Source organism: Sarcophilus harrisii, chromosome 4 (genome assembly GCF_902635505.1).
Source record: "Sarcophilus harrisii chromosome 4, mSarHar1.11, whole genome shotgun sequence".
NCBI classification, from domain to species: Eukaryota; Metazoa; Chordata; class Mammalia; order Dasyuromorphia; family Dasyuridae; genus Sarcophilus; species Sarcophilus harrisii.
In genome coordinates this window covers 297,359,377-297,386,406 of record NC_045429.1, presented here as the reverse complement: position 1 = coordinate 297,386,406, position 27,030 = coordinate 297,359,377, and the positions used below count along the sequence as shown (strand labels likewise).

Genomic DNA, 27,030 nt, shown 5'->3' with positions numbered 1-27,030 from the left:
AGAACTTGCCACTAATGAAGAGAAAATTAGAACAATAATTAGGAGTTACTTTGGCCAACTTTATGCCAATAAATTGGATAACTTAAATAAAATGGATCAATACCTTCAAAAATATAAGTTGCTCAGATTAACAGAGGAAGAAGTAAATCGATTAAATAGTCCCATTTTAGAAAAAGAAATAGAACAAGCTATTAAGTAACTCCCTAAGAAAAAATCCCAAGGACCAGATGGATTTACATGTGAATTCAACCAAACATTTAAAGAATAATTAACTCCAATGCTACATAAATTATTTGAGAAAATAGAGAATAAAGGAGTCCTACCAAATTCCTTTTATTACACAGACATGATACCAATACCTAAACCAGGTATGATGAAAACAGAGAAAGAAAATTATAGGCCAATCTCCCTAATGAATATTGATGCAAAATTTTTAAATAAAATCTTAGCAAAAAGATTTCAGAAAATCATCTCCACGATAATACATCATGACTAAGTAAGATTTATACCAGGAATGCAGAGCTGATTCAATATTAGGAAAACTGTGAACATAATTGACTATATCAATAACCAAATTAACAAAAACCTTATACAATCATCTCAATAGATGCAGAAACTGCATTTGATAAAATCCAACACCCATTCCTATTAAAAAATACTAGAGTATAGGAATAAATGGACTTTTCCTTAAAATAGTCAGGAGCATCTATTTAAAATTGTCAGTAAGCATATGTAGTGGTGATAAACTGGAACTACTCCCAATAAAATCAGGAATGAAAAAGCACATTATGACCATTACTATTCAATATTATATTTAAAATGCTAGCTTTGGCAATAAGAGATGAAAAAGAGATAAAAGGAATTAGAGTAGATAAAGAGGAAACCAAATTATTACTCTTTGCAGATGATATGATGGCATATTTACAGAACCCAAGATATTCTACAAAAAAGCTATTAGAAATAATCCACAACTTTAGAAAAGTTGCAGGATATATATAAAAGAAATCCACATAAATCCTCAGCATTTTTATACACCATGAACAAAATCCAACAGCAAGAGATACAAAGAGAAATTCCATTTAAAATAACTGTCTATAGTATAAAATATTTGGGAATCTATCTGCCAAAAGAAAGTCAGGAACTACATGAACAAAACTCCAAAACAATTTCCACATAAATAAAGTCAACTCTAAACAATTGGAAAAATATTACGTGCTCTTGGATAGGTCAAGCAAATATAATATAGATGACAGAACTAAGTAAACTAATTATTTGTTTAGTACTATACCAATCAGACTCCCAAGAAACTATTTTAATAACCTAGGAAAAAATAACAAAAAAATTCATCTGGAAGAACAAAAGGTCAAGAATTTCACGGGGACTAATGAAAAAAAATCAAGTAAAAGTGGTCTAGCTGTACCTGATCTAAAACTATATTAGAAAGCAATGGTCACCAAAACAATTTGTTATTGGCTAAGAAATAGACAAGTTGATCGGTGAAATAGGTTAGGTTCATAGGACAAAATAGTCAATAACTATAGCAATCTAGTATTTGACAAACCCAAAGACCCCAACAGTATTTGACTACTGGGAATATTTGAAATTAGTATGGCAGAAACGAGGCATTGACCTACACTTAGCACCATATACCAAAATAAGATCAAAATGGGTTCATGATTTAGGCATAAAGATGAGATTATAAATAAATCAGAAGGACATAGGATAGTTTACCTCTCAGACCTGTGGAGGAGGAAGGAATTTGTGACCAAAGAAGAACTAGATATTATTATTGATCACAAAACAGATAATTTTGCTTACATCAATTAAAAATCCTTTGTACAAACAAAACTAATGCAAACAAAATTAGAAGGGAGCAAGAAACTGGTAAAACATTTTTTTTACAATTAAGGGTTGTGATAAAGGCCTCATTCCAAAATTTATAGAGAATTGACTCTAATTTATAAGAAATCAAGCCATTCTCCAATTGATAAATGGTCAAAGGATATGAACAGATGGTTTTTAGATAATGAAATTGAAACTATTTCTACTCATATGAAAAGGTGTTCCAAATCATTATTGATCAGAGAAATGCAAATTAAGACAACTCTGAGATACCACTGCACAGCTGTCAGATTGGCTAAAATGACAGGAAAAGATAATGAAGAATGTTGGAGAGGATGTGGGAACACTGGGACATGAATGGATTATTGGTGGAGTTGTGAACAGATCCCTCCATTCTGGAGAGGAATTTTTAAGTATACTCAAAAAGTTATCAAACTGTGCATACACTTTGATCCAGTAGTGTTGCTACTGGTTTTATATCCCAAAGAGATATTAAAAAGGGAAAGGGACCTTCATGAGCTAAAATGTTTGTGGCAGCCCTTTTTCTGGTGACTAGAAAATGGAAATTAAATAAATGCCCATCAATTGGAGAATGACTGAGTAATTTGTGGTATATGAATGTTATGGAATATTATTGTTCTGTAAGAAATGACTAGGAGGATGAATACAGAGAAGCTTGGAGAGACTTACATGAACTGATGTTCACTGAAGTGAGAAGCAGAACCAACACTCCAACAACAATACTATATGAGGATCAGTTCTGATGGAAGTGGCTATCTTTGGCAATGAGAATATCCAAATCAGTTCCAATTGATCAGTGATGAACAGAACCAGCTACATCCAGCAAAAGAACATTGGGAAATGAGTGTGGACCACAACATAGCATTTGCATTCTTTGTTGTTGTTTGCTTGCATTTTTGTTTTTCTTCCCAGGTTATTTTTATCTTCTTTCTAAATCCGATCTTTCTTGTTCAACAAGATAACTATAGAAATATGTATACATATATTGTATTTAACATATACTTTGACATGTTTAACATATATTGGACTACCTGCCATCTAGGGGAAGGGGTGCAGGGAAGGAGGGGAAAAGTTGGAACAGTTTTTGCAAGGGTCAGTGTTGAAAAATTACCCATGCATATGTTTTGTCAATAAAAAGCTATAATAAAAAAGTGTTTGCAAGTTGAGACAGTTTTTAGAATAATTTGATTTCTCCTTGTGTTGATTAATTTTTACTGACTAAAATTTCTTTTAAAAATGGTAATGGGCACAGCTAGGTGGCATAGTGGATAGAGCATCAACCCTGAAGTCAGGAGGACCTGAGTTCAAATGTGGCCTCAGATACTTAAACACTTCCTAGCTGTGTGACCTTGGGCAAGTCACATAATCCCAATTGCCTCCACAAAAAATAAAAAATAAAAATGGTTGAAAAAAACTTATTTGGAGGCTTCTGCATGAGAACACTGAAGACAAAACTGAGACAGCTTTTGCCTTTCAGAAATAGTAGTTCATCCTCCTGCTTGAAGACCTTACTTCTTCAGTGAGCAGTGGTGTTGAAGGTAGAATGATAATCTAGAAAAGTATTTTATATGCATTTGTGTCAGAAAAATATAACAAAATATGTCCTTGCAAGTTGGTGATTTAATGTTTACCTTTTGTCATTACAGGCATGCATTTATCTTAGCCCAGAAGATCTCCTGAAAGGTGAGATAGAAGAGAGTCAGAGAAAAATACAGGTGGTAAAGGACATCTTTAACTTTTTCAAAGAGATGTTTAAAGACAGAAGGGATAATCTTAAGACTTACTTCAAGCAGGAACATGAGGTCAGGGAATGGAATTTCAATTCTTCTATGGTCTTTGTGCGAATGAATGGCTTCCTTAGAAGACTCAAGATGATAGAGGTGAGTACTAATCAAGATCCCAGTTAAATAAGGAAAGAATACACAACTTTTTAGAAAAATAATTTGCAAGTAACTTCTATTTGGAAGAATATGTAATAGCTGCTCAATAAATATATAAATTTATTCATTATCATAAAATAGTTATTACCTTGAAAACACAATTCAACTAAAGAGGTTCATAGATATTATATAGATATTAACACTTAAAAAGTTGAGTAATGTACAATATGTGAAAGTAGAGTTACTTTTATTTGATATGTTCTTGACTTGCCAACAAATTTAATTGCAGCTGATATACTAGTATAGACAACTAGGTAGCTCAGTGGATAGAACAGTGAAGCTTGGAATCAGGAATCAAGAATACATTTTCATAAGTTCAATTCTGGCCTCATAATTTAGTAATTGTGTGACCCTAAACAAGACAATTAAACCCCATGTGATTTCATCATCTGTAAAACGAAGAGTAAATGGTAAATCACTACATTATCTTTGCCAAGAAAACCCCAATGAAGTCACAAAGGGTTGGACATAACTGAAATGACTGGATACCACACAGCTATGAAAGCAAAAGACTTTGCCTATGATTGAACCAATCCCTTGGATTCTACCTATTTAACAGAGCTGTTTGATAGGTTAGTTGTATAAATTTGCAGCTGGGACTTTCAGCTTGAAAATAAAATACAAGTGAGAGGGTGCTTTAGGATCAAGTTTCAGAATTGTGATAATGTACGAGGGCAATGAGGTATTTAGAAATGATTTTCAGGTCTATCTAGCACTATAAAATTTTAAATTTTTGTGGAGAAGGCTAGAGATAAAAGACGTCTGTTTTAGAAACAGACAAAAAGGATAGGGAAGAGTGAATCTGAATAAGTCTTTAAAGGACAAACGTGTGTGTGTGTGTGTGTGTGTGTGTGAGAGAGAGAGAGAGAGAGAGAGAGAGAGAGAGAGACAGAAACAGAGAGACAAAGACAGAGACATGAACAGAAAGACAAAAACAGAGACAGAGAAAGAGAGCAAGAGAGAAAGACAGAAGCAAAGACAGAGAGAGAGACAGAGACAGAAGAAATAAGAGGTACATATGAAACAGTCAACAGCTTGGAAAAGGAAGGAAAAAATTGTCTGAAGAAAACAACTCCTTTAAAAGTAAAATTAACCAAATGGAAAAAAGTTATGCCACATTAAATTAGAACGAGGCAAATGAAAGCTAATAACTCTGTGAGACAGCAAGAATCAGTCAATCAAACTAAAAAAAAGGAAAAAAAAAGAAAAAAAGAAGGAAGAAAATGTGAAGTATCTCATTGAAAAAACAGCCAGCCTGGAAAATAGATCCAGAAGAGACAATTTAAAAATCATTGTCCTATCTGAAAGCCATAACCAAAAAAAAAACAAACAAAAAAAAAAAAAAAGATCCTCGATAGCGTAGTTCAAGAGATCATCAAGAAAAATTCTAGAAACAGGAGGGAATACTCATAAAAAGAGTCTATCAATCACCTTCAGAAAGAGATCCCACAAGGAAAACCCCAAGAAACATTGTTTCAAAATTCCATAACTACAAACTCAAGGAAAAAAATACTGAAAGCTGCCAGAAAAAAAGAATTCAAATATCAAGGAGCAACAATCAGAATTACTCAGGATCTGGCAGCTTCTATAATAAAGGATTAGAGGATTTGGAATACATATTTCAGAAGGCAAAGGATCTAGAGTTACACCAAGAATTAACTATCCAGTGATATTGAACATCATCTTTCAGGGGAGGCAATAGATCTTCTTTTTTTTTTTTTTTAATTTAATAGCCTTTTATTTACAGGATATATACATGGGTAACTTTACAGCATTAACAATTGCCAAACCTCTTGTTCCAATTTTCACCTCTACCCCCCACCTCCCTAAATGGCAGGATGACCAGTAGATGTTAAATATATTAAAATATAACTTAGATACAATAAGTATACATGCCAAAACATTATTTTGCTGTACAAAAGAATCAGACTCTGAATTATTGTACAATTAGTTTGTGAAGAAATCAAAAATGCAGGTGTGCATAAATATAGGGATTGGAATTCAATGTAATGGTTTTAGTCATCTCCCAAATTCTTTTCTGGCATAGCTAGTTCAGTTCATTACTGCTCCATTAGAAATGATTTGGTTGATCTTGTTGCTGAGGATGGCCTGATCCATCAGAACTGGTCATCATCTAGTATTGTTGTTGAAGTATATAATGATCTCTGGTCCTGCTCATTTCACTCAGCATCAGTTCGTGTAAGTCTCTCCAGGCCTTTCTGAAATCATCCTGTTGGTCATTTCTTACAGAACAGTAATATTCCATAATTTTCATATACCACAATTTATTCAGCCATTCTCCAACTGATGGACATCCATTCAGTTTCAGTTTCTAGCCACTACAAAAAGGGGCGCCACAAACATTCGTGCACATACAGGTCCCTTTCCCTTCTTTATAATCTCTTTGGGATATAATCCCAGTAGTAACACTGCTGGATCAAAGGGTATGCACAGTTTGATAACTTTTTGAGCATAGTTCAAACTACTCTCCAAAATGGTTTGGATTCCTTCACAACTCCACCAACAATGAATCAATGTCCCAGTTTTCCCACATCCCCTCCAACAATCATCATTATTTTCCTGTCATCTTAGCCAATCTGACGGGTGTGTAGTAGTATCTTAGAGTTGTCTTAATTTGCATTTCTCTGATTAATATGACTTGGAGCATCTTTTCATATGACTAGAAATAGTTTCAATTTCTTCATCTGAGAATTGTCTGTTCATATCCTTTGACCATTTTTCAATTGGAGAATGAGCGATTTTATAAATTAGAGTTAATTCTCTATATATTTTGGAAATGAGGCCTTTATCAGAACCTTTGACTGTAAAATATTTTCCCAGTTTATCTTCCCTTCTAATCTTGTCTGCATTAGTTTTGTTTGTACAAAACTTTTCAGTTTAGTATAATCAAAATTTTCTATTTTGTGATCAGTAATGATCTCTAGTTCTGCTTTGTCATAAGACCTTCCCCTTCCACAGGTCTGAGAGGTAAACTATCCTATGTTCCTCTAATTAATTAATGATTTCATTCTTTATGCCTAGGTCATGAACCCATTTTGACCTTATCTTGGTGTACGGCGTTAAGTATGGATCAGTGCCTAGTTTCTGCCATATTAGTTTCCAATTTTCCCAGCAATTTTTATCAAACAGTAGTTCTTATCCCAAAGCTGGGATCTTTGGGTTTATCAAAGACTAGGTTGCTATATTTGTTGACTGTTTTATCCCTTGAACCTAATCTATTCCACTGATCAACTAATCTATTCCTTAGCCAATACCAAATAGTTTTGGTAACTGCTGCTCTATAATATAATTTTAGATCTGGTACAGCTAAGCCACCATCATTTGATTTTTTTTCATTAATTCCTTGAAATTCTTGACCTTTTGTTTTTCCATATGAATTTTGTTGTTATTTTTTCTAGGCCATTAAAATAGTTTTTGGAGAATCTGATTTGTATAGTGCTAATAAATAGATTAGTTTAGGTAGTATTGTTATCTTTATTATATTTGCTCAACCTATCCAAGAGCATTTAATATTTTCCAATTGAATAGATCTGACTTAATTTGTGTGAAAAGTGGTCTGTAATTTTGCTCATAAAGTTTCTGATTTTCCCTTGGCAGATAGATTCCTAAATATTTTATATTATCAGTAGTTACTTTAAATGGAATTTCTCTTTGTAACTCTGACTGTTGGATTTTGTTAGTGATATATAAGAATGCTGATGACTTATGTGGGTTTATTTTATAACCAACAACTTTGCTAAAGTTGTGGATTATTTCTAATAACTTTTTAGCAGAATCTCTGGGGTTCTCTAAGTATACCATCATGTCATCGGCAAAGAGTAATAATTTGGCTTCCTCATTGCCTATTCTTATTCCTTTAATCTCTTTCTCAGCTCTTATTGCTATAGCTAGCGTTTCTAATACAATATTAAATATAACGGTGATAGTAGGCAACCTTGTTTCACTCCAGATCTTATTAGGAATGGTTGCAGTTGTCTCCATTACTATATGATGCTTACTGATGGTTTAAATAGATGCTGCTGATTATTTTAGGAAAGTCCATTTATTCCTATACTCTCAAGTGTTTTAATAGGAATGGATGTTGGATTTTATCAAATGCTTTTCTGCATCTATTGAGATGATCATATGGTTTTGTTAATTTGGTTATTAATATGGCCAATTATATTAATAGTTTTCCTAATATTGAACCAGCCCTGCATTCCTGTATAAATCCTACTTGATCATAGTGTATTATCTTGGAGATGATTTTCTGTAGTCTTTTTGCTAATATCTTATTTAAGATTTTAGCATCAATATTCATTAGGGAGATTGGTCTATAATTTTCTTTCTCTGTTTTCAGCCTACCTGGTTTAGGTATCAGTACCATGTCTGTGTCATAGAAGGAATTTGGTAGGACTCCTTCATTCCCTATTTTATCAAATAATTTATATCATTGGGGCCAATTGTTCTTTAAATGTTTTTAAAATTCACATGTAAAATCCATCTGGTCCTGGGGATTTTTTCTTAGGGAGTTGTTTAATTGCCTGTTCTATTTCCTTTTCTGAAATGGGACTATTCAAGCAATTTACTTCCTCCTCTGTTAGTCTGGGAAGTCTATATTTTTGGAGGTAGTCATCCATTTCACTTAGGTTATCAAATTTATTGGCATAAAGTTGAGCAAAATAACTCCTTATTATTTCTCTAATTTCCTCTTCATTGGTGAAGTTCTCCTTTTCATTTTAAGACTACTAATTTCATTTTCTCCTCCTTTTTCAATCAGATTTACCAAAGGCTTATCTATTTTATTGGCTTTTCATAGAACCAACTCTTAGTTTTATTAATTAGTTCAATAGATTTTTTACTTTCAATATTTTTAATTTCTCCTGTTAATTTTAGAATTTCCAATTTAGTATTTGATTGGGGGTTTTTAATTTGGTCTTTTTTTAGTTTTTTTAGTTGCAAGCCCAATTTATTAATTTTTTCTTTCTCTGTTTTATTCAAGTAAGCCTCTAAGGATATAAAATTCCCTCTTATTACCGCTTTGGCTGCATCCCACAAATTTTGGTATGATGTCTCATCATTGTCATTATCTTGGTGAAATTATTAATTGTATCTATAATTTGCTGCTTCACCCAATCATTCTTTAAGATGAGATTGTTTAGTTTCCAATTACTTTTTGGTCTATTTCCCCCTAATTTTTTGTTGAATGTAGTTTTTATTGCATCATGATCTGAAAAGAAAGCATTTACTATTTCTGCTTTCTTGCATTTAATTTTGAGGTCTTTATGTCCTAATATATGGTCAATTTTTGAATAGGTTCCATGAACTGCTGGAAGAAAGTATATTCCTTCTATCTCCATTCAATTTTCTCCAAAGATCCAACATACCTAATTTTTCTAATATTCTATTTACTTCTTTAATTTCTTTCTTATTTGTTTTGTGGTTTGATTTGTCTAATTCTGAGAGTGCAAGGTTGAGATCTCCTACTATTACAGTTTTGTTGTCTATTTCTTCTTGCAACTCTCTTAACTTCTCCTTTAGGAAGCTGAGTACCATACCACTTGGTGCATATATGTTTAATATTGATATTGCTTCGTTGTTTATGCTACCCTTTAGCAGGATGTAGTTTCCTTCCTTATCTCTTTTAATTAGATCAATTTTACTTTGCTTGATCTGAGATAGGATAGCTACCCTAACTTTTGACTTCACCTGAAGCATAATAGATTTTGCTCCAGCCTTTACCTTTACTCTATATGTATCCCCTGCTTTAAATGTGTTTCTTGTAAACAACATGTTGTGAGGTTCTGACTTTTGATCCAGTCTGCTATCTGCCTCCTCTTTATGGGGAGTTCATCCCATTCACATTTACGGTTAGAATTACTAAATCTGTATTTCCTGCCATCCTAATAACCCCAGATTGTGCTTTCTTATTCTTCCCTCCCCAACCCTCTTTCCCTTGCCTTAAACTTATGCCCCTCTTGTATCACGATACTTATCCTCTTTATAATCCTCCCTCCCCCTTTGAGTCTTTCCCCTTCCTTCCCTTATTACTCTTTTCTTTTCCCTTTTCCTCTCCCCGTTTTTAATGAGGCAGAGGAGAATTTTCTCTAAAACAAATGTCAATTATTTTTCTTTGAGCCAACTCTGATGAGAGTAAGATTCACACAATGTTCCTCCCCTCTCTAAATTCCCTCAGATATGATAAGTTTCCTTAGCCTCTTTGTGGGATGTGGTTTCCCTCTTTTTATCCCTCCTTCCCACCTTATTCTGCCATCATCCCTTTTCCATATTTACTTCCCTTTTTTATGTTTTGTCAGTACAATCAAATTTTACATGTATTTTTTTTGTATATCCACAACGAAATACAATTCTCAAGTTATTTTACCTTTCTGCATCTCTTGAGTTCTATTCTTGGAGATCAAATTTTTTGTTTAATTCTGGTTTTTTCTTCAGAAACAAATGGAATTCATTTGTTTCATTAAATGTCCATCTTCTTCCCTGGAAGAAAATGCTCATCTTAGCTGGGTAGTTTATTCTTGGCTGCATCCCAAGTTCTTGTGCCTTTCGAATATCATATTCAGGCCCTTCTTTCCTTTAATGTAGGGCAGCCAGATCTTGGGTGATCTATATTGTGGCACCTCGGTATTTAAATGGTTTTTTTTTGGCTGCTTGTAAATTTTTTTTCCTTAATCTGATAGTTCTGAAATTTTGCCACAATATTCCTTGGGGTTTTTATTTTAGGGTTTCTTTCAGAAGGTGTTCGATGAATTCTTTCAATGCCTATTTTACCTTCTGATTCTATTACATCTGGGCAGTTCTCTTTGATGATTTCTTGTAAAATAGTATCTAGGCTCTTTTTTCATCATAGTTTTCGGAAGAGTCCAATAATCCTCAGATTATCTCTCCTAGATCTATTTTCCAAGTCTGTCGTTTTAACAAGTAGATAATTCATGGTTTTTCCAGTTTGTCATTTTTGTTTTGCTTGACTGATTCTTGCTGTCTCGATGCATCATTAGTTTCAATTTGTTCAGTTCTAATTTTTAAAATTATTTTCTTCATTAGCTTTTTTACTTCTTTTGTATATGTCCAATTGAGTTTTAATGTTTGTTTTGGTCTGTGAATTTTTTCCATTTCACTAATTTTTTTTTTTTTAGTGATTATTTTTTTTTCAATTCACGGATCCTACTTTCTTGCGAGTTCTTTGTCTTTTCCAATTCACGGATCCTACTTTCTAGTGAATTCTTTATTTTTTCCAATTCACAATTCTTACTTTCCTGTGATTTTTTTTTTTTCCAATTCATAATTTGCACTTCCTGGAATTTTAACTTTTCCAATTCGTATTTCAGGAAGTTGTTGCTCTCTTGTAAGGCTTCTCTTTCCTTTCCCCATTTATCTTCTAACTCTCTTTTGAGACTTTTAATGGTCTCTTCTATGAAGCATTATGTAAGGAGGACAGTCTGATGCATTTTTGCTGTTTGAGGTCTCTTCAGGTTTGCTGACCTGCTCTTTTCTGCATAGAAGCTGTCGATGGTTCTTTTCATCTTTTTATTCATGTTTTAAAGCCTTTAGGGTGGAGTCTCCTAGGCAAGGGGTTCAGCTTCCTCTGCAGAGCAGGAAGATTTAAACCGATTTCCGGCTCCGAGGTATGGGAGTGCTCTGGTGAGGTTTCCCTTCCCAACAGGGAGTAGTTCAGCACTGGCCTAGCTATCAAACGGCTTAGTAGGGCTGAGTGGGTTAGCGATTGCCCTCGGCTAGAGACTAAGTGGTGAAAGTGTCACTGCCCCAGGCCAGAGCCTCTTGTGGGACTGTGAGTATTAGCAGCTGAGCGCAGACCACAGACCACCCGGAACTCTGCCCCAGTGTCTCTGCCCAATGCAAATCGGCCCTGGAAAAGCTCTATGGCCCCAAGCCAAGCTCCCCACTGTGCAGATTGGAGGCTATCCCGGGCTGCGTCCTCCTGCTGTGCAGGATCACAACTGCCCCAAGGAGAAGCCCCGTACTGCGGGTTGGGGCTGCGCACTTGTGCTGAGATCTGTGCTTTCACTTTTGAGACTCTCCTCGGAACCTAATTTCTCTCCCCGTCTGCGCCGACTCCCCTAGCCCCGGAACCAACCTTTTTGGCGAGACTGCAGATTTTTCTTCGAGCAGGTGAGTTGTTCTACTTCTTATCTTTCCGAATTGTAGCAGTCAAGACTATTTTTGAGGCTCGATATAATATTGATAAAGAGGGTAAGAGAAGAGCTTAGAAAGTCGAGTGTGTCTTCTCCGCCATCTTGGCTCCGCCCCCCGAGGCAATAGATCTTCAATGAAGTAAGAGACTTAATGAAAAAAAACTGGAATTAAACAGAAAATTTCATGTGCAATACAGTATCATTGTTGAAGTATATAATGATCTCCTGGTTCTGCTCATTTCACTTAGCATCAGTTCATGTAAGTCTCTCCAAGCCTCTCTGTATTCATCCTGCTGGTCCTTTCTTACAGAACAATAATATTCCATAACATTCATAAATCACCATTTACCCAACCATTCTCCAACTGATGGGCATCCATTCATTTTCTAGTTTCTAGCCACTACAAAAAGGGCTGCCACAAACATTTTGGCACATACAAGTCTCTTTCCATTCTTTAGATTTCTTTGGAATATAAGCCCAATAGGAGCACTTCTAGAACAAAGAGTATGCACAGTTTGATAATTTTTTAGGCATAATTCCAGATTGCTCTCCAGAATGGTTGGATTCGTTCACAATTCCACCAACAATGCATCAGTGTCCCAGTTTTCCTGCTTCCCCTCCAACATTCATCATTATTTTTTCCTATTCTCTTAGCCAATCTGACAGGTGTGTAGTGGTATCTCAGAGTTGTCTTAATTTGCATTTCTCTGATCAATAGTGATTTGGAACACTTTCATATGAGTGGAAATAGTTTCAATTTCATCATCTAAAATTGTCTGTTCATATCCTTTGATGTAATCAAAATTTTCTATTTTGCGATCAATAATGATCTCTAGTTTTTCTTTGGTCACAAATTTGTTCCTCCTCCACAGGTCGAAAGGGAAACTTATCCTATGTTCCTCTAATTCATAGGCCATCTCCATTTGATTTTTTTTTCATTAATTCTCTTGAAATTATCGACCTTTTGTTCTTCTGTATGAATTTTGTTGTTATTTTTTCTAAATAGTTTCTTGGGAGTCTGATTGGTATAGCACTAAATAAATAGATTAGTTTACTTAATACCGTCATCTTTATTATATTCGCTCAGCCTAACCAAAATCTGACTTTATTTGTGTGGAAAATGTTTTGTAATTTTGCTCATATAATACCTGACTTTCCTTTGGTAGATTGCCAAATATTTTATGCTGTCGACAGTTATTTTGAATGGAATTTCTCTTTGTATCTCTTGCTGTTGGATTTTGTTGGTGATGTATAAAAATGCTGAGGATTTATGGGGATTTATTTTGTATCCTGCAACTTTGCTAAAGTTATGAATTATTTCTAATAGTTTTTTAGTAGAATCTCTGAGGTTCTCCAAGTATACCATCATATCATTTGCAAAGAGTAATAATTTGGTTTCTTCATTACCTACTCTAATTCCTTTAATCTCTTTCTCAACTCTTATTGCCAAGGCTAGCATTTCTAATACAATATTGAATAATAATGGTGATAATGGGCAACCTTGCTTCACTCCAGATCTTACTGGGAAAGGTTCCAGTTTTTCCCCCATTGCATATAATACTTATTGATGGTTTTAAATATATGCTCCTGACTATTTTAAGGAAAAGTCCATTTATTTCTGTCCTCTCAAGTGTTTTTATTAGGAATACATGTTGGATTTTATCAAATGCTTTTTCTGCATCTATAATGATCATATATGGTTTTTGTTAGTTTGGTTATTGGTATAGTCAATTATGCTAATAGTTTTCCTAATATTGAACCAGCCCCACATTCTGGTATAAATGTCCTGGGGATGATTTTCTGTAATCTTTTTGTCAATATTTTATTTAAGATTTTAGCATCAATATTCATTAGGAAGATTGGTTTATAATTTTCTTTCTCTGTTTTCAATCTACCTGGTTTAGATATCAGTACCATGTCTGTGTTGTAAAAGGAATTTGGTAGGACTCCTTCAATCCCTATTTTTTCAAATAATTTATATAGCATTGGAGTTAATTGTTCTTTAAATGTTTGGTAGAATTCACATGTAAATCCATCTGGTTCTGGGGATTTTTTCTTAGGGAGTTGGTTAATATCTTGTTCTATTTCTTTTTCTAAAATGGGACTGTTTAGTCTATTTACTTCTTCCTCTTTTAATCTGGGCCTGCTTTTGGCTAATGAGATGGTCAATGTCTGGTTCCATATTTGTCACTGCTAGTTGTAACAAGTGATGCAAGTGTGTATCTGTTAGTCTTGTTCTGGTTGGAGATTTCAAATGTTTCATTCTAGAAAAAGTATGTTCACAGATCTAAGTGCTGCCAAAGATGGTTGCCATTTTGAGTGCATGGTTCCTTCACTGAAGATATGTCTCAGAGGGGAGAGGTGCATAGAAATTATGAAGGCTGCTTGACTTGAATGCGTCTTTCAAAGAGTCACAATTCTGCAATTCAGCCAGTTCCATTTGGTAAATTGTATTCACATTTTCAGTGTCTGTTACAGAAAAGCTATATGTCCTGTTCATGGAGATGAAGCTCTTTAAATCTAAATTGGAATTCCTTGTGCAATTTTTCCAGTGAATCCACACATGTTTTGTTTGGGAATGCAATCAGCGGTTTTTCCGCTAACAGATTTTGAGTTGTGGGGAGATGGCAGAAGTTTTCCTCCTTCCCTTGTTTGATGAGGAGGACTAATTTAGTGCATGCTATTAGCTTGGCAACTTCAAAACTTGCTCACAGTGATGAAATATTTAGCTGCTTCTGCTTCACAAAAGTATTTTGCTGAGTTGTCAATGTATTTTTCAGTTTTAATATTTTATCTTTTCTCACTTCTCCAACCAAACAGTCATATTCATCTTTATGTTGAGCTTCATATTGTTCATGCAAATTATATTCTTTGAACACAGAATATAGTGTCTGGCATATCAGATATACAGCTCTTTCCTTGTACTGCATGAAAAAGTCCAGTGTTCTTTGAATATCCTACACTCTGAGTCAATTTTTCTTTTTCTTCACATCATTATTTCCAAATTGCTATTAGTAAAATATCAATATCTATATATACAGTGCTACAAAAACAATATACCAGCAATAACTTTGCCCACACAGAGACATAGAGACTGCAATGCCTCACTTCCTCCAAGCTGCCTCTGCTCTGTGATGCCTCTATTTTCCACACTCTCTCTCCCGCTCTTCCTGTTCCTGCTTCCAACCTTCACTGTTGCAGTGAATTCCCCTTGCAGTGGCCGTGTGACATGTGTAGCATGCACTGTACATCCCCCGCACCTGTCTATTGTGGTGGCTGCCGTTACTATACAAGGCTGTGAGCCATCAGTTCTCTGTCTTCTACATCTCTCTCCTTTCCCCACACCACACACCCTGGCCTGGGAACTCATCACCTTAGTATCATCTCACATTCTGTCTCTGCCCTTCAGCCCAGTGCCAGAAGTGTGTGTTGCTAATGCAAATTAGGTCGAACATCACTTCTGATCTGATTTTGCCATAACCCGACAGGCCACATAAATGTCCTCAGTGGGCTGCATCTGACCCACAGGCCATAGTTTGAGGACCCCTGGTTTAAAGTCTGCTCTCTATCCATATAATATATCAGTGGTTAAGGTCTATTTAAATTTTTTGCTCATTTTATCAGAGAAGGATCAAAGACAAACTAGCAAAAAACAAACAAACAAAAATCACACATGGAATCTGCTTTTTTTGGGGGGGGGGGGGGGGGGGAGAGATTATGGTGTTACCGAGCTTCCTCTACAGAATGTGGGGGGCAGCAGTGAGGCACTAGCAGGACAGCAATGGCTGTGTTACGTCTGTGCTCTGAGACTCTGAGACTCTGAGAGCATGCTGAGACACCGTGGGTGGGTGTGGCCAGGTCTCCAGAGACCCTAGCTTTTCGAGGTTGTATTCTTCATCCTCTGTGTATTTAGATTCTCTGCTTGTCTACTGGCTTGCTGCCAGGGTAAAGTATCCAATACTGTAGTAAAGGTCTCCCCACAGAGACAGCTGAGATCACACTCTACCCCCACTAAGGTCTGCTCAGCTGTGAGCTGCTTGCCCTCAGCCTGTTCTTGATCTAAAACACCCTCAAGCAAAAACAGACCTTTTCTGGTGAATTTCAAGAATGTCTTCTCTTGGTAATTATTTGTTTTTTTTTTCAGTCAAGCATTAATTCCAAGGCTTGTCATGAATTAAATTCTGAGAGAAAACGTGGAGTTTAAGCAGATATGTGCCTCCTGTCCGCCATCTTGGCCAGAAGTCCCTTTTTGTTCATTTTTTAAAGTTGAGCTCTGCTCCTGAGTTACAGGGGGCACTGTCCCAAGCTTCTTTCACTGAGAAGAGGGTCTGGTCACTGTATTTTCTGCTTTGGCACCTCAGATGCTTGCCCATTATACTGGGGTCACCTGGGGTCTGGGGCTGGTAATATGCCTGATGTTTTGGGGCTAGAGGCTTCAAAGCTGGCTTGCTGTGCCACTGGTCTACAGAGTCAGGAACTTGGGATATTGGTTTGCTGATCTATGCTGTAGCTAAGAGCCTTCCACTGGCTTGATCAGACACTGGATTACATTTCCCTTTTACACATGAGACACACCTTTCCCGAAGTTTTTCTAAGTTCACCTGGGCTAGAAAATAGTTTGTCTGTCTTTTTATGGATTCTGTCACTCCAGCATTCTTTTAAAAGATTGATTTAATGGTCTTGTTTTGTTTTCTTTCTGAGGAAACTGGCTTTTCTCTACATTCTGTATAGCTAACATTTCTAATATAATATTGACTAATAGTAGTGATAATAGGTATCCTTCCTTTGCTGATGTTCCTATTGGGAGAGCTTTAAGTTTCATCTCCATGACAGATAAGCCTTGCTTTTGGTTCTGGTCAGCTACTTCTTGTCACTTTAAGAAAGACTCCATTTATTCCTACTCTTTCTAATATTTTTAATAGGAATAGACATTGTGTTTTGTCAAAAGGTTTTCTGCATCTTTTGAGATAATCATATGATATTTGTTATTGTTTGTTTGTTGTAGTCATAGCATATAATCTTTATAACATATTGCTGTAAATTCCTCACAACTCTTTTGCTCTTTTTTTGCTCTTCCTGGTTTAGGTATCACAGCCATATTTGTGCCATCAAAAACTTTGGTAGAATTCCTTATTTCCTTACTTTTTCAAACACTTTATATAATATTGAGATTAATTGTTCCTTTATGTGTTTGATAGAATTCACTTGTAAATTCATCTAGCCCTGAGATTTTTTTCCTTAGGGACTCCATTTATGACTTGTTCAATTTTTTTTTCCAAGATATATTTTTAAAGTATTTTATTTCTTCTTTTTCTATTATCTGGGAAATGTATTTTTTACAAATATTCATCCATTTTACTTAGACTGTCATTTTTACTTGCATATAAATGGACAAAATATTTTCTAATAATTGTTTTGGTTTATTGCTCAAATCTAGGTTTTTTTTTTCTTTCCATGATTGCCTCAAGTGAAAATTTTGTTCATTCCACATCATTATTCATTGATGTTTAGATTCAACTTCTTATGGTAAATGATTTTGGGTTATTTATTGAGCTTTTATGCTTTTCAGAATATATTATTTTATTCCTTTCTATAGTTTCTAGTGAGAATATAGTAGTCTGGTTTTACTGTTTTTCTTTTTTATGTTTGGAGGTCTTTCTGTTTTTTTGCAGAATTTGTTAAAATCAGTCATTCAATAAAAAGTTATAATTATTTAAAAAAAACACTTCAAAAAAACAGTCATTCAACCTTAAAAGCTCTGTCTTGAAATTGGAATCATATATTGCTATGCTTTCCCTCACTATCTTGACAATTTCCTTATAATATTTCTTTTTGATAATTTTCAGATGTCTTGACTTTTTCTGGGAGGTATATGATCCTTAAGTTCTCACTTTATGTTCAAATTAATGAGTTTTATTTATAAGGAGATCATGTCTTAAAAAAAATATTACTTTTTGTTTCTCTTTATCCAGATTGTCCATCAATTCATAGTCTTTTGTTCTTTTATTTTTGTAGAGAGATGTAACACTGTTCAAGCTTATTTTTGTTCTGATAATTATTCTTTGCAAATCATAAGTCCTAATATTTGTTAATATTCAAAAGAATTATACATTTTTAAATATATTTTATTTTTGCCCAATTACCTATTAAAATAATTTCTAGGATTTTTAAAATTTTTGAGCTCCAAATTCTGTTCCTTCCTTTCTTTCCTCCTCTCTTGCAGAGATAGATTATACTTAAGCATTCATGTACACATTCCCATATTTCTCATTTTGTACAAGAAAATTCAAATAAAAGAAAAAAGTGAAAGTAGAAAATACTATGTTTCAATGTGTATTCAAATAATATCAATTCTTTCTCTGAAGGTGAATAATTCACTTTATCATCACTCCTTTAGTATAGTCTTGGACACTGTATTGCTGAAAAAAGCTAAGTTATTAACAATTCTTTCTTGTACAATATTGTAGTCACCTGTAAAATGTTTTCCTGGTTTTATTCACTTCACTTTTCGATTGATATATCACTTTACAAACATAATACCACAGCTTGTTTACTCATTGCCCAAATGATGGGTACATCTTTAATTTACAATTTTTAGCTACTACAAAAAAGAGTTGCTATAAATATTTTTGTACAGATAACTCCTTTCCCCCCCCCTTTTTTTTTTTTTTTTTGATGTCTTTGTGACTTAGAAGTGGTATTGCTGGATCAAAGAGTATGTAGAGTTTTATAGCTCTTTGGTGGGCATAGTTCTAAATTGTTTTCCAGAAAGATTTGATCAATTTACAACTACACAAATATTGTGTTAGTGTTCCAGTCTTCCCACATCTCCAATTTGTCTCATTTTCCATTTTTTGTCATATGAGACAATGTGATAAGTGTCAGGTGGTACTCCAGCGTTATTTTTTATTTGACATTCAGGGAATTTTTTCATATGACGATAGTTTTAATTTGTCTTTTGAAAAATGCTTATTCATATCCTTTGATCATTTATCAATTGTGGAATGGCTTATATTGTTATAAATTTGACTCAGTTTCATGTATTATTGAGAAATAAAGTCTTTATCATAGATAATTGTTGCAAATTTTTTCTCAGTTTTCTGCTTTCCTTGGTTGCATTGATTTTGTTTGTGGAGTTTTTTTAAATTAATGGAATCAAAATTAATTATTTTACATTTGTAATGTTCTTTCAGTTTTCTTTAGTTCTAAATTCTTCCATTATCCATATATCTTACAAATAAACCATCCTATACATGACTTCAAAGTAGGTAAATGATTTTTAAATTATCTCTCCTAGATCTATTTTCTTAGCTGCTTTTTCAGTGAGATATTTCACATTTTCTTCTGTTTTTTCATTCTTTTGATTTAGGAGTGGTGGATTAAAACAGAACAAACAGATTTAAAAATTTTCAGAAAACCAACAATCTTATAAACTCTAAAACATTTCAAAATTAAAAACAAAGTGAAAAACTTCATTGACTTTGAAACTAGCTAGCTTTTATCAGAATAAAATAGAAAAAAACATTAACTAATTTGCCTTTTTTAAAAAAAGAAAATAAAATGGAGTATCAAAAATAAAAGAGTAGTTCACAATTGAAGAAATAAATGAAATTGTTAAAACCTGTTTTATGTAATTATATTTCAATAAATCTGACAAATTAAATTTAATGAATTAATATTTACAAAATTAAAAATAGACATTAAATCAAAAGACAAAAAATAGAGACTTAAGTAACCAGTCAGTCTCTTAAAAAGAATTTGAACAATACATTAATGAGATCCAAAAGGCAAAATCCCAATTCAGCCAACAACTTATTCCAATATTACATAAATAATTTGAAAAATCGGAATATACACACACACACACACACACACATATATATGCATATATATGTATATATACACACACACACATACAAAACAAGAACAATAAAAACAATATATCACTAGATACAGAAAAGGCTTTTAACACTCTACAAAGCCCATTCCTTTAAAAAAAAAAAAAACTTCACAATACATAGGAATAAATGGGTTTTTCTACAGTTGAATAAGTAGCTTCTTTCTAAACTTTAGTTATCATTTTATAAATGGAGATGAATTAAAGAATTTTCTATTAAGTCCATGTATAAAGCAAAGATTTGCATAATTACCACTATTATTTAACATTATTTTTTTTAAAAGTGTTAGCTTTAACAAGACAATAAAAAAAATCAAGGGAATAAGCAGAGGAAAATTAAAACAAAATTATCACTTTTAAAAATGATATAATGACGAGAGAAAGGGTAAAAATCATGTCTATGGATAGGAGAGGAATTTGTGATCAAATAATGTATGGAGGGAGAATCACAACATGTAAAATTAACAATTCTGATTACATAAGATTAAAAAGTTTTTGCACAAACAAAACTAATACAGATAAATTTATAAAGGACTAGCAAGGGAAAATCCTTTGCAGCAAGTTTCTTTGATAAGAAACTCATTTACAAGATAATAATAAGGATTCAAATTAATAAGAATGAGAGACATTCCTAATTGATAACCAAAAGCTATGAAAGAGCAATTTTTATGGAGAAAAATTCAAAAGGAAAGTAAAATTCTTGAAGAGGCTGAGGGAAAATAGACATATTAATACACTATTGATGAAGTGGTCCATTCATTCTACAAGAAAATTTAGACCTAAGCCTCTAAAATTAAAAAAAAAAAAAATTGGGTGTACACTTGATGCAATGATACTACTAAGTAGGTCTATACTAGAAAGAGATCAGAGAAAGTAAAAAAGGACCCATAGATATAAAAGTATTTATAGCAGATTTTTTTGTGGTGCCCAAGAACTGTAAACTCTAAACTGGGAATAGCCATAGTTGAACAGATTATGGTACAAAAACATAATGGAACACTACTCTGGGAAGACGTGCATGAACATAGGATGAAGTGACCCAAACCAGTCAGTTTATACAATACTTTAAATAATCTTGATCGGTTCATGATGAACCATGATTCTAACTGACAAGATAGGTGAAATATTCTATCCACCTCTAAAAAATAGATGTTGGACTCAATTTGTATATTGAGACATGTATATTGAGACATTGTATATTGAGAAATATATGGGTTTGTTTTAATTGGGTTTGTTTTAATTTGACTGTATTTGTTACAGGATATTTTTTTTTCTTTCAGTTTAGGTAAGAGAGGGGTGGAAGAGAAAATGAATTTTTAAAGCTAAGAAAAAAGCCCTGGATTTTAAAACTATCTGCTTTTAATAGTTTTTTTTTTTCTTTGAAAAAAAAAAACGCTAAGGCATATTTGTGCTGATGTTATTGATGCTTCAAAGTTTAATGACTTCCCTTTACTCTACTTCAGCAGAAAGCATACATAATTGCCTTCCAGAATGGTTGAAGTAATTTACAACTCCAGTAGTGCATCATTGCATTTGTTTTACAATTTTCTTTTTCAATCATTTTGCCATTCTAATAGGTAGAAGATGGATTTATAGAGTTTTTTTTAAACTTGCATTTTTTCTAATTATTAGAGAGTTGGAACAAAAGTTGTTGAAATTTCTTTTTTTGAGAACTTTGTTTATGTTCTTTGATCATTAGCTATTGAAGAATGGTTGTTACTCCTCAATATTTATATAAGTTCTTCTTATATTGTGGATATCAAATTTAATTAGAGAAGCTTTTTACAAAGATGCTTTTTTCCACATTTAACTTTCTTTACTAATTTTTAGTATTTTGTTTTTATTTACATCAAATGATTAATTTTATGTAACCTGAATGGTACATTCTATTTCCCAAGATCCTGTTGATCTGTTTGTCTGTGTGGAAGTCATCTCCTTTCAACAACTGAGAAAAGCATTTAATTATTTTTTTTTAGTTTATTTTTTATGTGAATTTTTACATCTAAGTCATTTATACCTTTGGAGTTTATCTTAGCATATGATGTAAGATGTTGGTCTAGTCTTAATTTTAGCCAAAATGTTTTCCATTGTTTTCTGGTTGTTTATTATTTTTTTTAATCTTGGAAGTTGGGAACTGTGTTTATGAAACAATAAACTATTCATTTTGTTTGCTTATGTTTGTTGTGTTCCTAAGCTATTCCACTAATACAATTTTTTTTAAAGCGAGTACCAAATAATTTTGATGAATATTTCTTTTGTAATATAATCTGGTACTATCTACTTCCCTTCTCACTCCCCCATTTTAAAAATTATTTTTTACCTTTTATTCCTCTTGATGATCTTTCAAACTCTCTAAACCAATGCTTTAATAGTTTGATTGGCACTGAATAAGTAAATTAATTTAGATAATATTGTCATTAATTTATTTAGGTAATGACTAACTTCAAAAAATTAACAGTTCTCCCATTACTTAGGTCTATATTTCTGTAAGATGTTTTGTACTTATGTTCATATAATTCTTATGTGTATTTTGATGGGTAGATGCTAAAATATTTTGTACATTCTGCTACATATGTACTTATTTTATATTAAATTTTTCTTTTTATTTCTTATTTTTTTGGTGATATATAGAAATGTATTCGAGTTTATCTAAGTTTATTTTTATATCTTGACATTCTGCTAAAGTTACTGTTTTCAATTATATATATATATATATATATATATATATATATATATATATATATTAATATAACTTTTTATTGACAGAACCCATGCCAGGGTAATTTTTTACAACATTATCCCTTGCACTCACTTCTCTTCCGATTTTTCCCCCTTGCTCCCTCCACCCCCTCCCCTAGGTGGCAAGCAGTCCTATATATGTTAAATATGTCACAGTATATCCTAGATACAATATATGTGTGCAGAACCGAAGAGTTCTCTTGTTGCACAGAGAGAATTGGATTTAGAAGGTATAAATAACCCGGGAAGAAAAACAAAAATGCAAACAATTTACATTCATTTCCCAGTGTTCTTTCTTTGGGTGTAGCTGCTTCTGTCCATCACTGATCAATTGAAACTGAGTTAGGTCTCTCTGTTGAAGAAATCCTCTTCCATCAGAATACATCTTCATACAGTATCGTTGTTTAAGTATATAATGATCTCCTGGTTCTGCTCATTTCACTTAGCATCAGTTCATGTAAGTCTCTCCAGGCCTCTCTGTATTCATCCTGCTGGTCATTTCTTACAGAACAATAATATTCCATAACATTCATATACCACCATTTATCCATTGATGGGCATCCATTCATTTTCCAGTTTCTAGCCACTACAAACAGGGCTACCACAAACATTTTGGCACATACAGGTCCCTTTCCCTTCTTTACTATATCTTTGGGGTATAAGCCCAGTAGTAGGACTGCTGGGTCAAAGGGTATAAACAGTTTGATAACTTTTTGGGCATAATTCCAGATTGCTCTCCAGAATGGTTGGATTCGTTCACAACTTCACCAACAGTGCATCAGTGTCCCAGTTTTCCCGCATCCTCTTCAACATTCATCATTATTTTTTCCTATCATCTTAGCCAATCTGACAGGTGTGTATGGTATCTCAGAGTTGTCTTAATTTGCATTTCTCTGATCAATAGTGATTTGGAACAATCTTTCATATGACTGGTAATAGTTTCAATTTCATCATCTGAAAATTGTCTGTTCATATCCTTTGACCATTTATCAATTGGAGAATGGCTTGATTTCTTATAAATTACAGTCAATTCTCTATATATTTGGGAAATGAGGACTTTATCAGAACCTTTAACTGTGAAGATGTTTTCCCAGTTTGTTGCTTCCCTTCTAATCGTTTGCATTAGTTTTGTTTGTACAAAAGCTTTTTAATTTGATGTAATCAAAATTTTCTATTTTGCAATCAATAATGGTCTCTAGTTCATCTTTGATCACAAATTTCTTCCTCCTCCACAGGTCTGAGAGATAAACTATTCTATGTTCCTCTAATTTATTTATAATCTCATTCTTTATGCCTAAATCATGGATCCATCTTATCTTGCTATACTGTGTTAAGTGTGGGTCCATGCCTAATTTCTGCCATGCTAATTTCTAGTTATCCCAGCAGTTTTTGTCAAATAATGAATTCTTATCCCAAAAGTTAGGATCTTTAGGTTTGTCAAACACTAGATTGATATAGTTGACTGATCAACTAATCTATTTCTTAGCCAATACCAAATGGTTTTGGTGACTGCTACTTTATAATATAGTTTTAGATCAGGTACAGCTAGGCCACCTCCATTTGATTTTTTTTTTCATTAATTCCCTTGAGATTCTCGACCTTTTGTTCTTATATGTGAATTTTGTTGTTATTTTTTCTAGATCATTAAAATATTTTCTTGGAAGTCTGATTGGTATAGCACTAAATAAATAGATTAGTTTAGGGAGTATTGTCATCTTTATTATATTTGCTCGGCCTATCCAAGAGCACTTAATATTTTTCCAATTATTTAAGTCTGACTTTATTTGTGTGGAAAGTTTTTTGTAATTTTGCTCATATAATTCCTGACTTTCGTTTGGTAGATGGATTCCCAAATATTTTATGCTGTCCACAGTTATTTTGAATGGAATTTCTCTTTGTATCTCTTGCTGTTGGATTTTGTTGGTGATGTATAAAAATGCTGAGGATTTATGGGGATTTATTTTATATCCTGCAACTTTGCTGAAGTTTTGAATTATTTCTAATAGTTTTTTAGTAGAATCTCTGGGGTTCTCTAAGTATACCATCATATCATCTGCAAAGAGTGATAGTTTGGTTTCCTCATTGCCTACTCTAATTCCTTTAATCTCTTTCTCGATTCTTATTGCTGAGACTAAAATACAATATTGAATAATAATGGTGATAGTGGGCAACCTTGCTTCACTCCAGATCTTAATTGGAAAGGTTCCAGTTTTTCCCCATTGCATGCTTACAGATGGTTTTAAATAGATGCTCCTAACTATTTGAAGGAAAAGTCCATTTATTCCTATATTCTCAAGTATTTTTATTAGGAATGGATATTGGATTTTATCAAATGCTTTTTCTGCAATCTATTGAGATGATCATATGGTTTTTGTTAGTTTGTTTATTGATACAGTTGATTATGTAATAGTTTCATTGAATGACCATCTTCTTCCCTGGAAAAAGATGCTCATTCTGTCTGGGTAAGTTATTTTTGGTTGCATACTGAATTCCTTAGCCTTTTGGAATATCATATTCCAGGGCTTTCGATCTTTTAATGTGGATGCTGCTAGATCCTGGGTAATCCTTATTGTGGCTCCTCTATATGTGAATTGGGTTTTTCTGGCCTCTTGCAGTATTTTTTCCTTTGTCTGAGGGTTCTGGCATTTGGCCACTATATTTCTTGGTGTTTTGATTTTAGGATCCCTTTCAATAGGTGATCAATGAATTCTTTCAATGTCTATTTTACCCTCTATTTCTAGACTTTTGGGCAGTTTTCTTAGATAATTTAGTGGAAAATAGTGTCCAGGCTCTTTTTTTCATCATATTTTTCTGGGAGTCCAATTATTCTCAGATTGTCTCTCCTAGACCTATTTTCCAGGTCTGTTGTTTTCCCAAGAAGGTATTTCACATTTTTCTCCATTGTTTGATTTTTTTTTGGTTTTGTTTGACTGATTCTTGTTGTCTCCTTGAGTCATTCAATTCCATTTGTTCAATTCTGATTTTCAATGAAGTATTTTCTTCACTCACTTTTTTTATATCTTTTTCTAATTGTCCAATTGAGTTGTTTTGTTCTATGGAATTTTTTTTTCCATTTCACCAGTTTTATTTTTTAGAGAGCTATTTTCTGTTTCCAGTTCACTAATACTATTTTTCAAGGATTTGATTTCTTTATCCACTTTGTCTTTAAATGAGTGGGATGACTTCTCCAGACTTGTGGAGGAGGAAGAAATTTGTGACCAAAGAGGACATAATTGATCTCAAAATAGAAAATTTTTATTACATCAAATTAAAAAACCTTTATACAAACAAAACTAATCCAAACAAGATGAGAAGGGAAGCAACAAACTGGGAAAACATCTTCACAGTTAAAAGTTCTGATAAAGGTCTCATTTTCAAAATATATAGAGAATTGACTGTAATTTATAAGAAATCAAGCCTTCTCCAATTGATAAATGGTCAAAGGATATGAACAGACAATTTTCAGATGATGAAATTGAAATTATTTCCACTCATATGAGTGTTCCAAATCACTATTGATCAGAGAAATGCAAATTAAGACAACTCTGAGATACCATACACACCTGTCAGATTGGCTAAGATGACAGGAAAAAATAATGATGAATGTTGAAGGGGATGCGGGAAAACTGGGACACTGATGCATTGTTGGTGAAGTTGTGAACGAATCCAACCATTCTGGAGAGCAATCTGGAATTATGCCCAAAAAGTTATCAAACTGTGCATACCCTTTGACCCAGCAGTCCTATTACTGGGCTTATACCCCAAAGAGATACTAAAGAAGGGAAAAGGGCCTGTATGTGCCAAAATGTTTGTGGTAGCCCTGTTTGTAGTGGCTAGAAACTAGAAAATGAATGGATGCCCATCAATTGAAGAATGGCTGGGTAAATGGTGCTATATGAAGGTTATGGAATATGATTGTTCTATAAGAAATGACCAGCAGGATGAATACAGAGAGGCTTGGAGAGACTTACATGAACTGATGCTGAGTGAAATGAGCAGAGCCAGGAGATCATTATATACTTCAACAATGATACTGTATGAGGATGTATTCTGATGGAAGTGGATTTCTTCAACAAAGAGAACTAACTCAGTTTCAATTGAGCAATGATGGACAGAAGCAGCTACACCTAAAGAAAGAATACTGGGAAATGAATGTAAACTGTTTGCATTTTTGTTCTTCTTCCCGGGTTATTTCTACCTTTTGAATCCAATTCTCCCTATGCAACAAGAGAACTGTTCAGTTACGCACACATATATTATATCTAGGATATACCATGACCTATTTAACATGAATAGGACTGCTTGCCATGTGGGGGAGGGGGTGGAGGGGAAAAATCGGAACAGAAGTGAGTGCAGGGGATAATGTAAAAACTTACCCAGCCATGGGTTCTGTCAATAAAAACTTATTAATAAAAAAATA

At 33.5% G+C, this 27,030-nt stretch overlaps 1 protein-coding gene across 1 annotated transcript in view; it reads left to right on the top strand.

Annotated features, from left to right (window-relative positions):
* Positions 1-27,030, top strand: part of DNAH9 (dynein axonemal heavy chain 9) — a 479,597-nt gene that overhangs the window by 38,464 nt on the left and 414,103 nt on the right. The window contains exon 6 of the mRNA XM_031965533.1: positions 3,510-3,743. Within this exon, the coding sequence (XP_031821393.1) occupies positions 3,510-3,743 (234 nt within the window). The remainder of the gene's footprint in view (positions 1-3,509; positions 3,744-27,030) is intronic.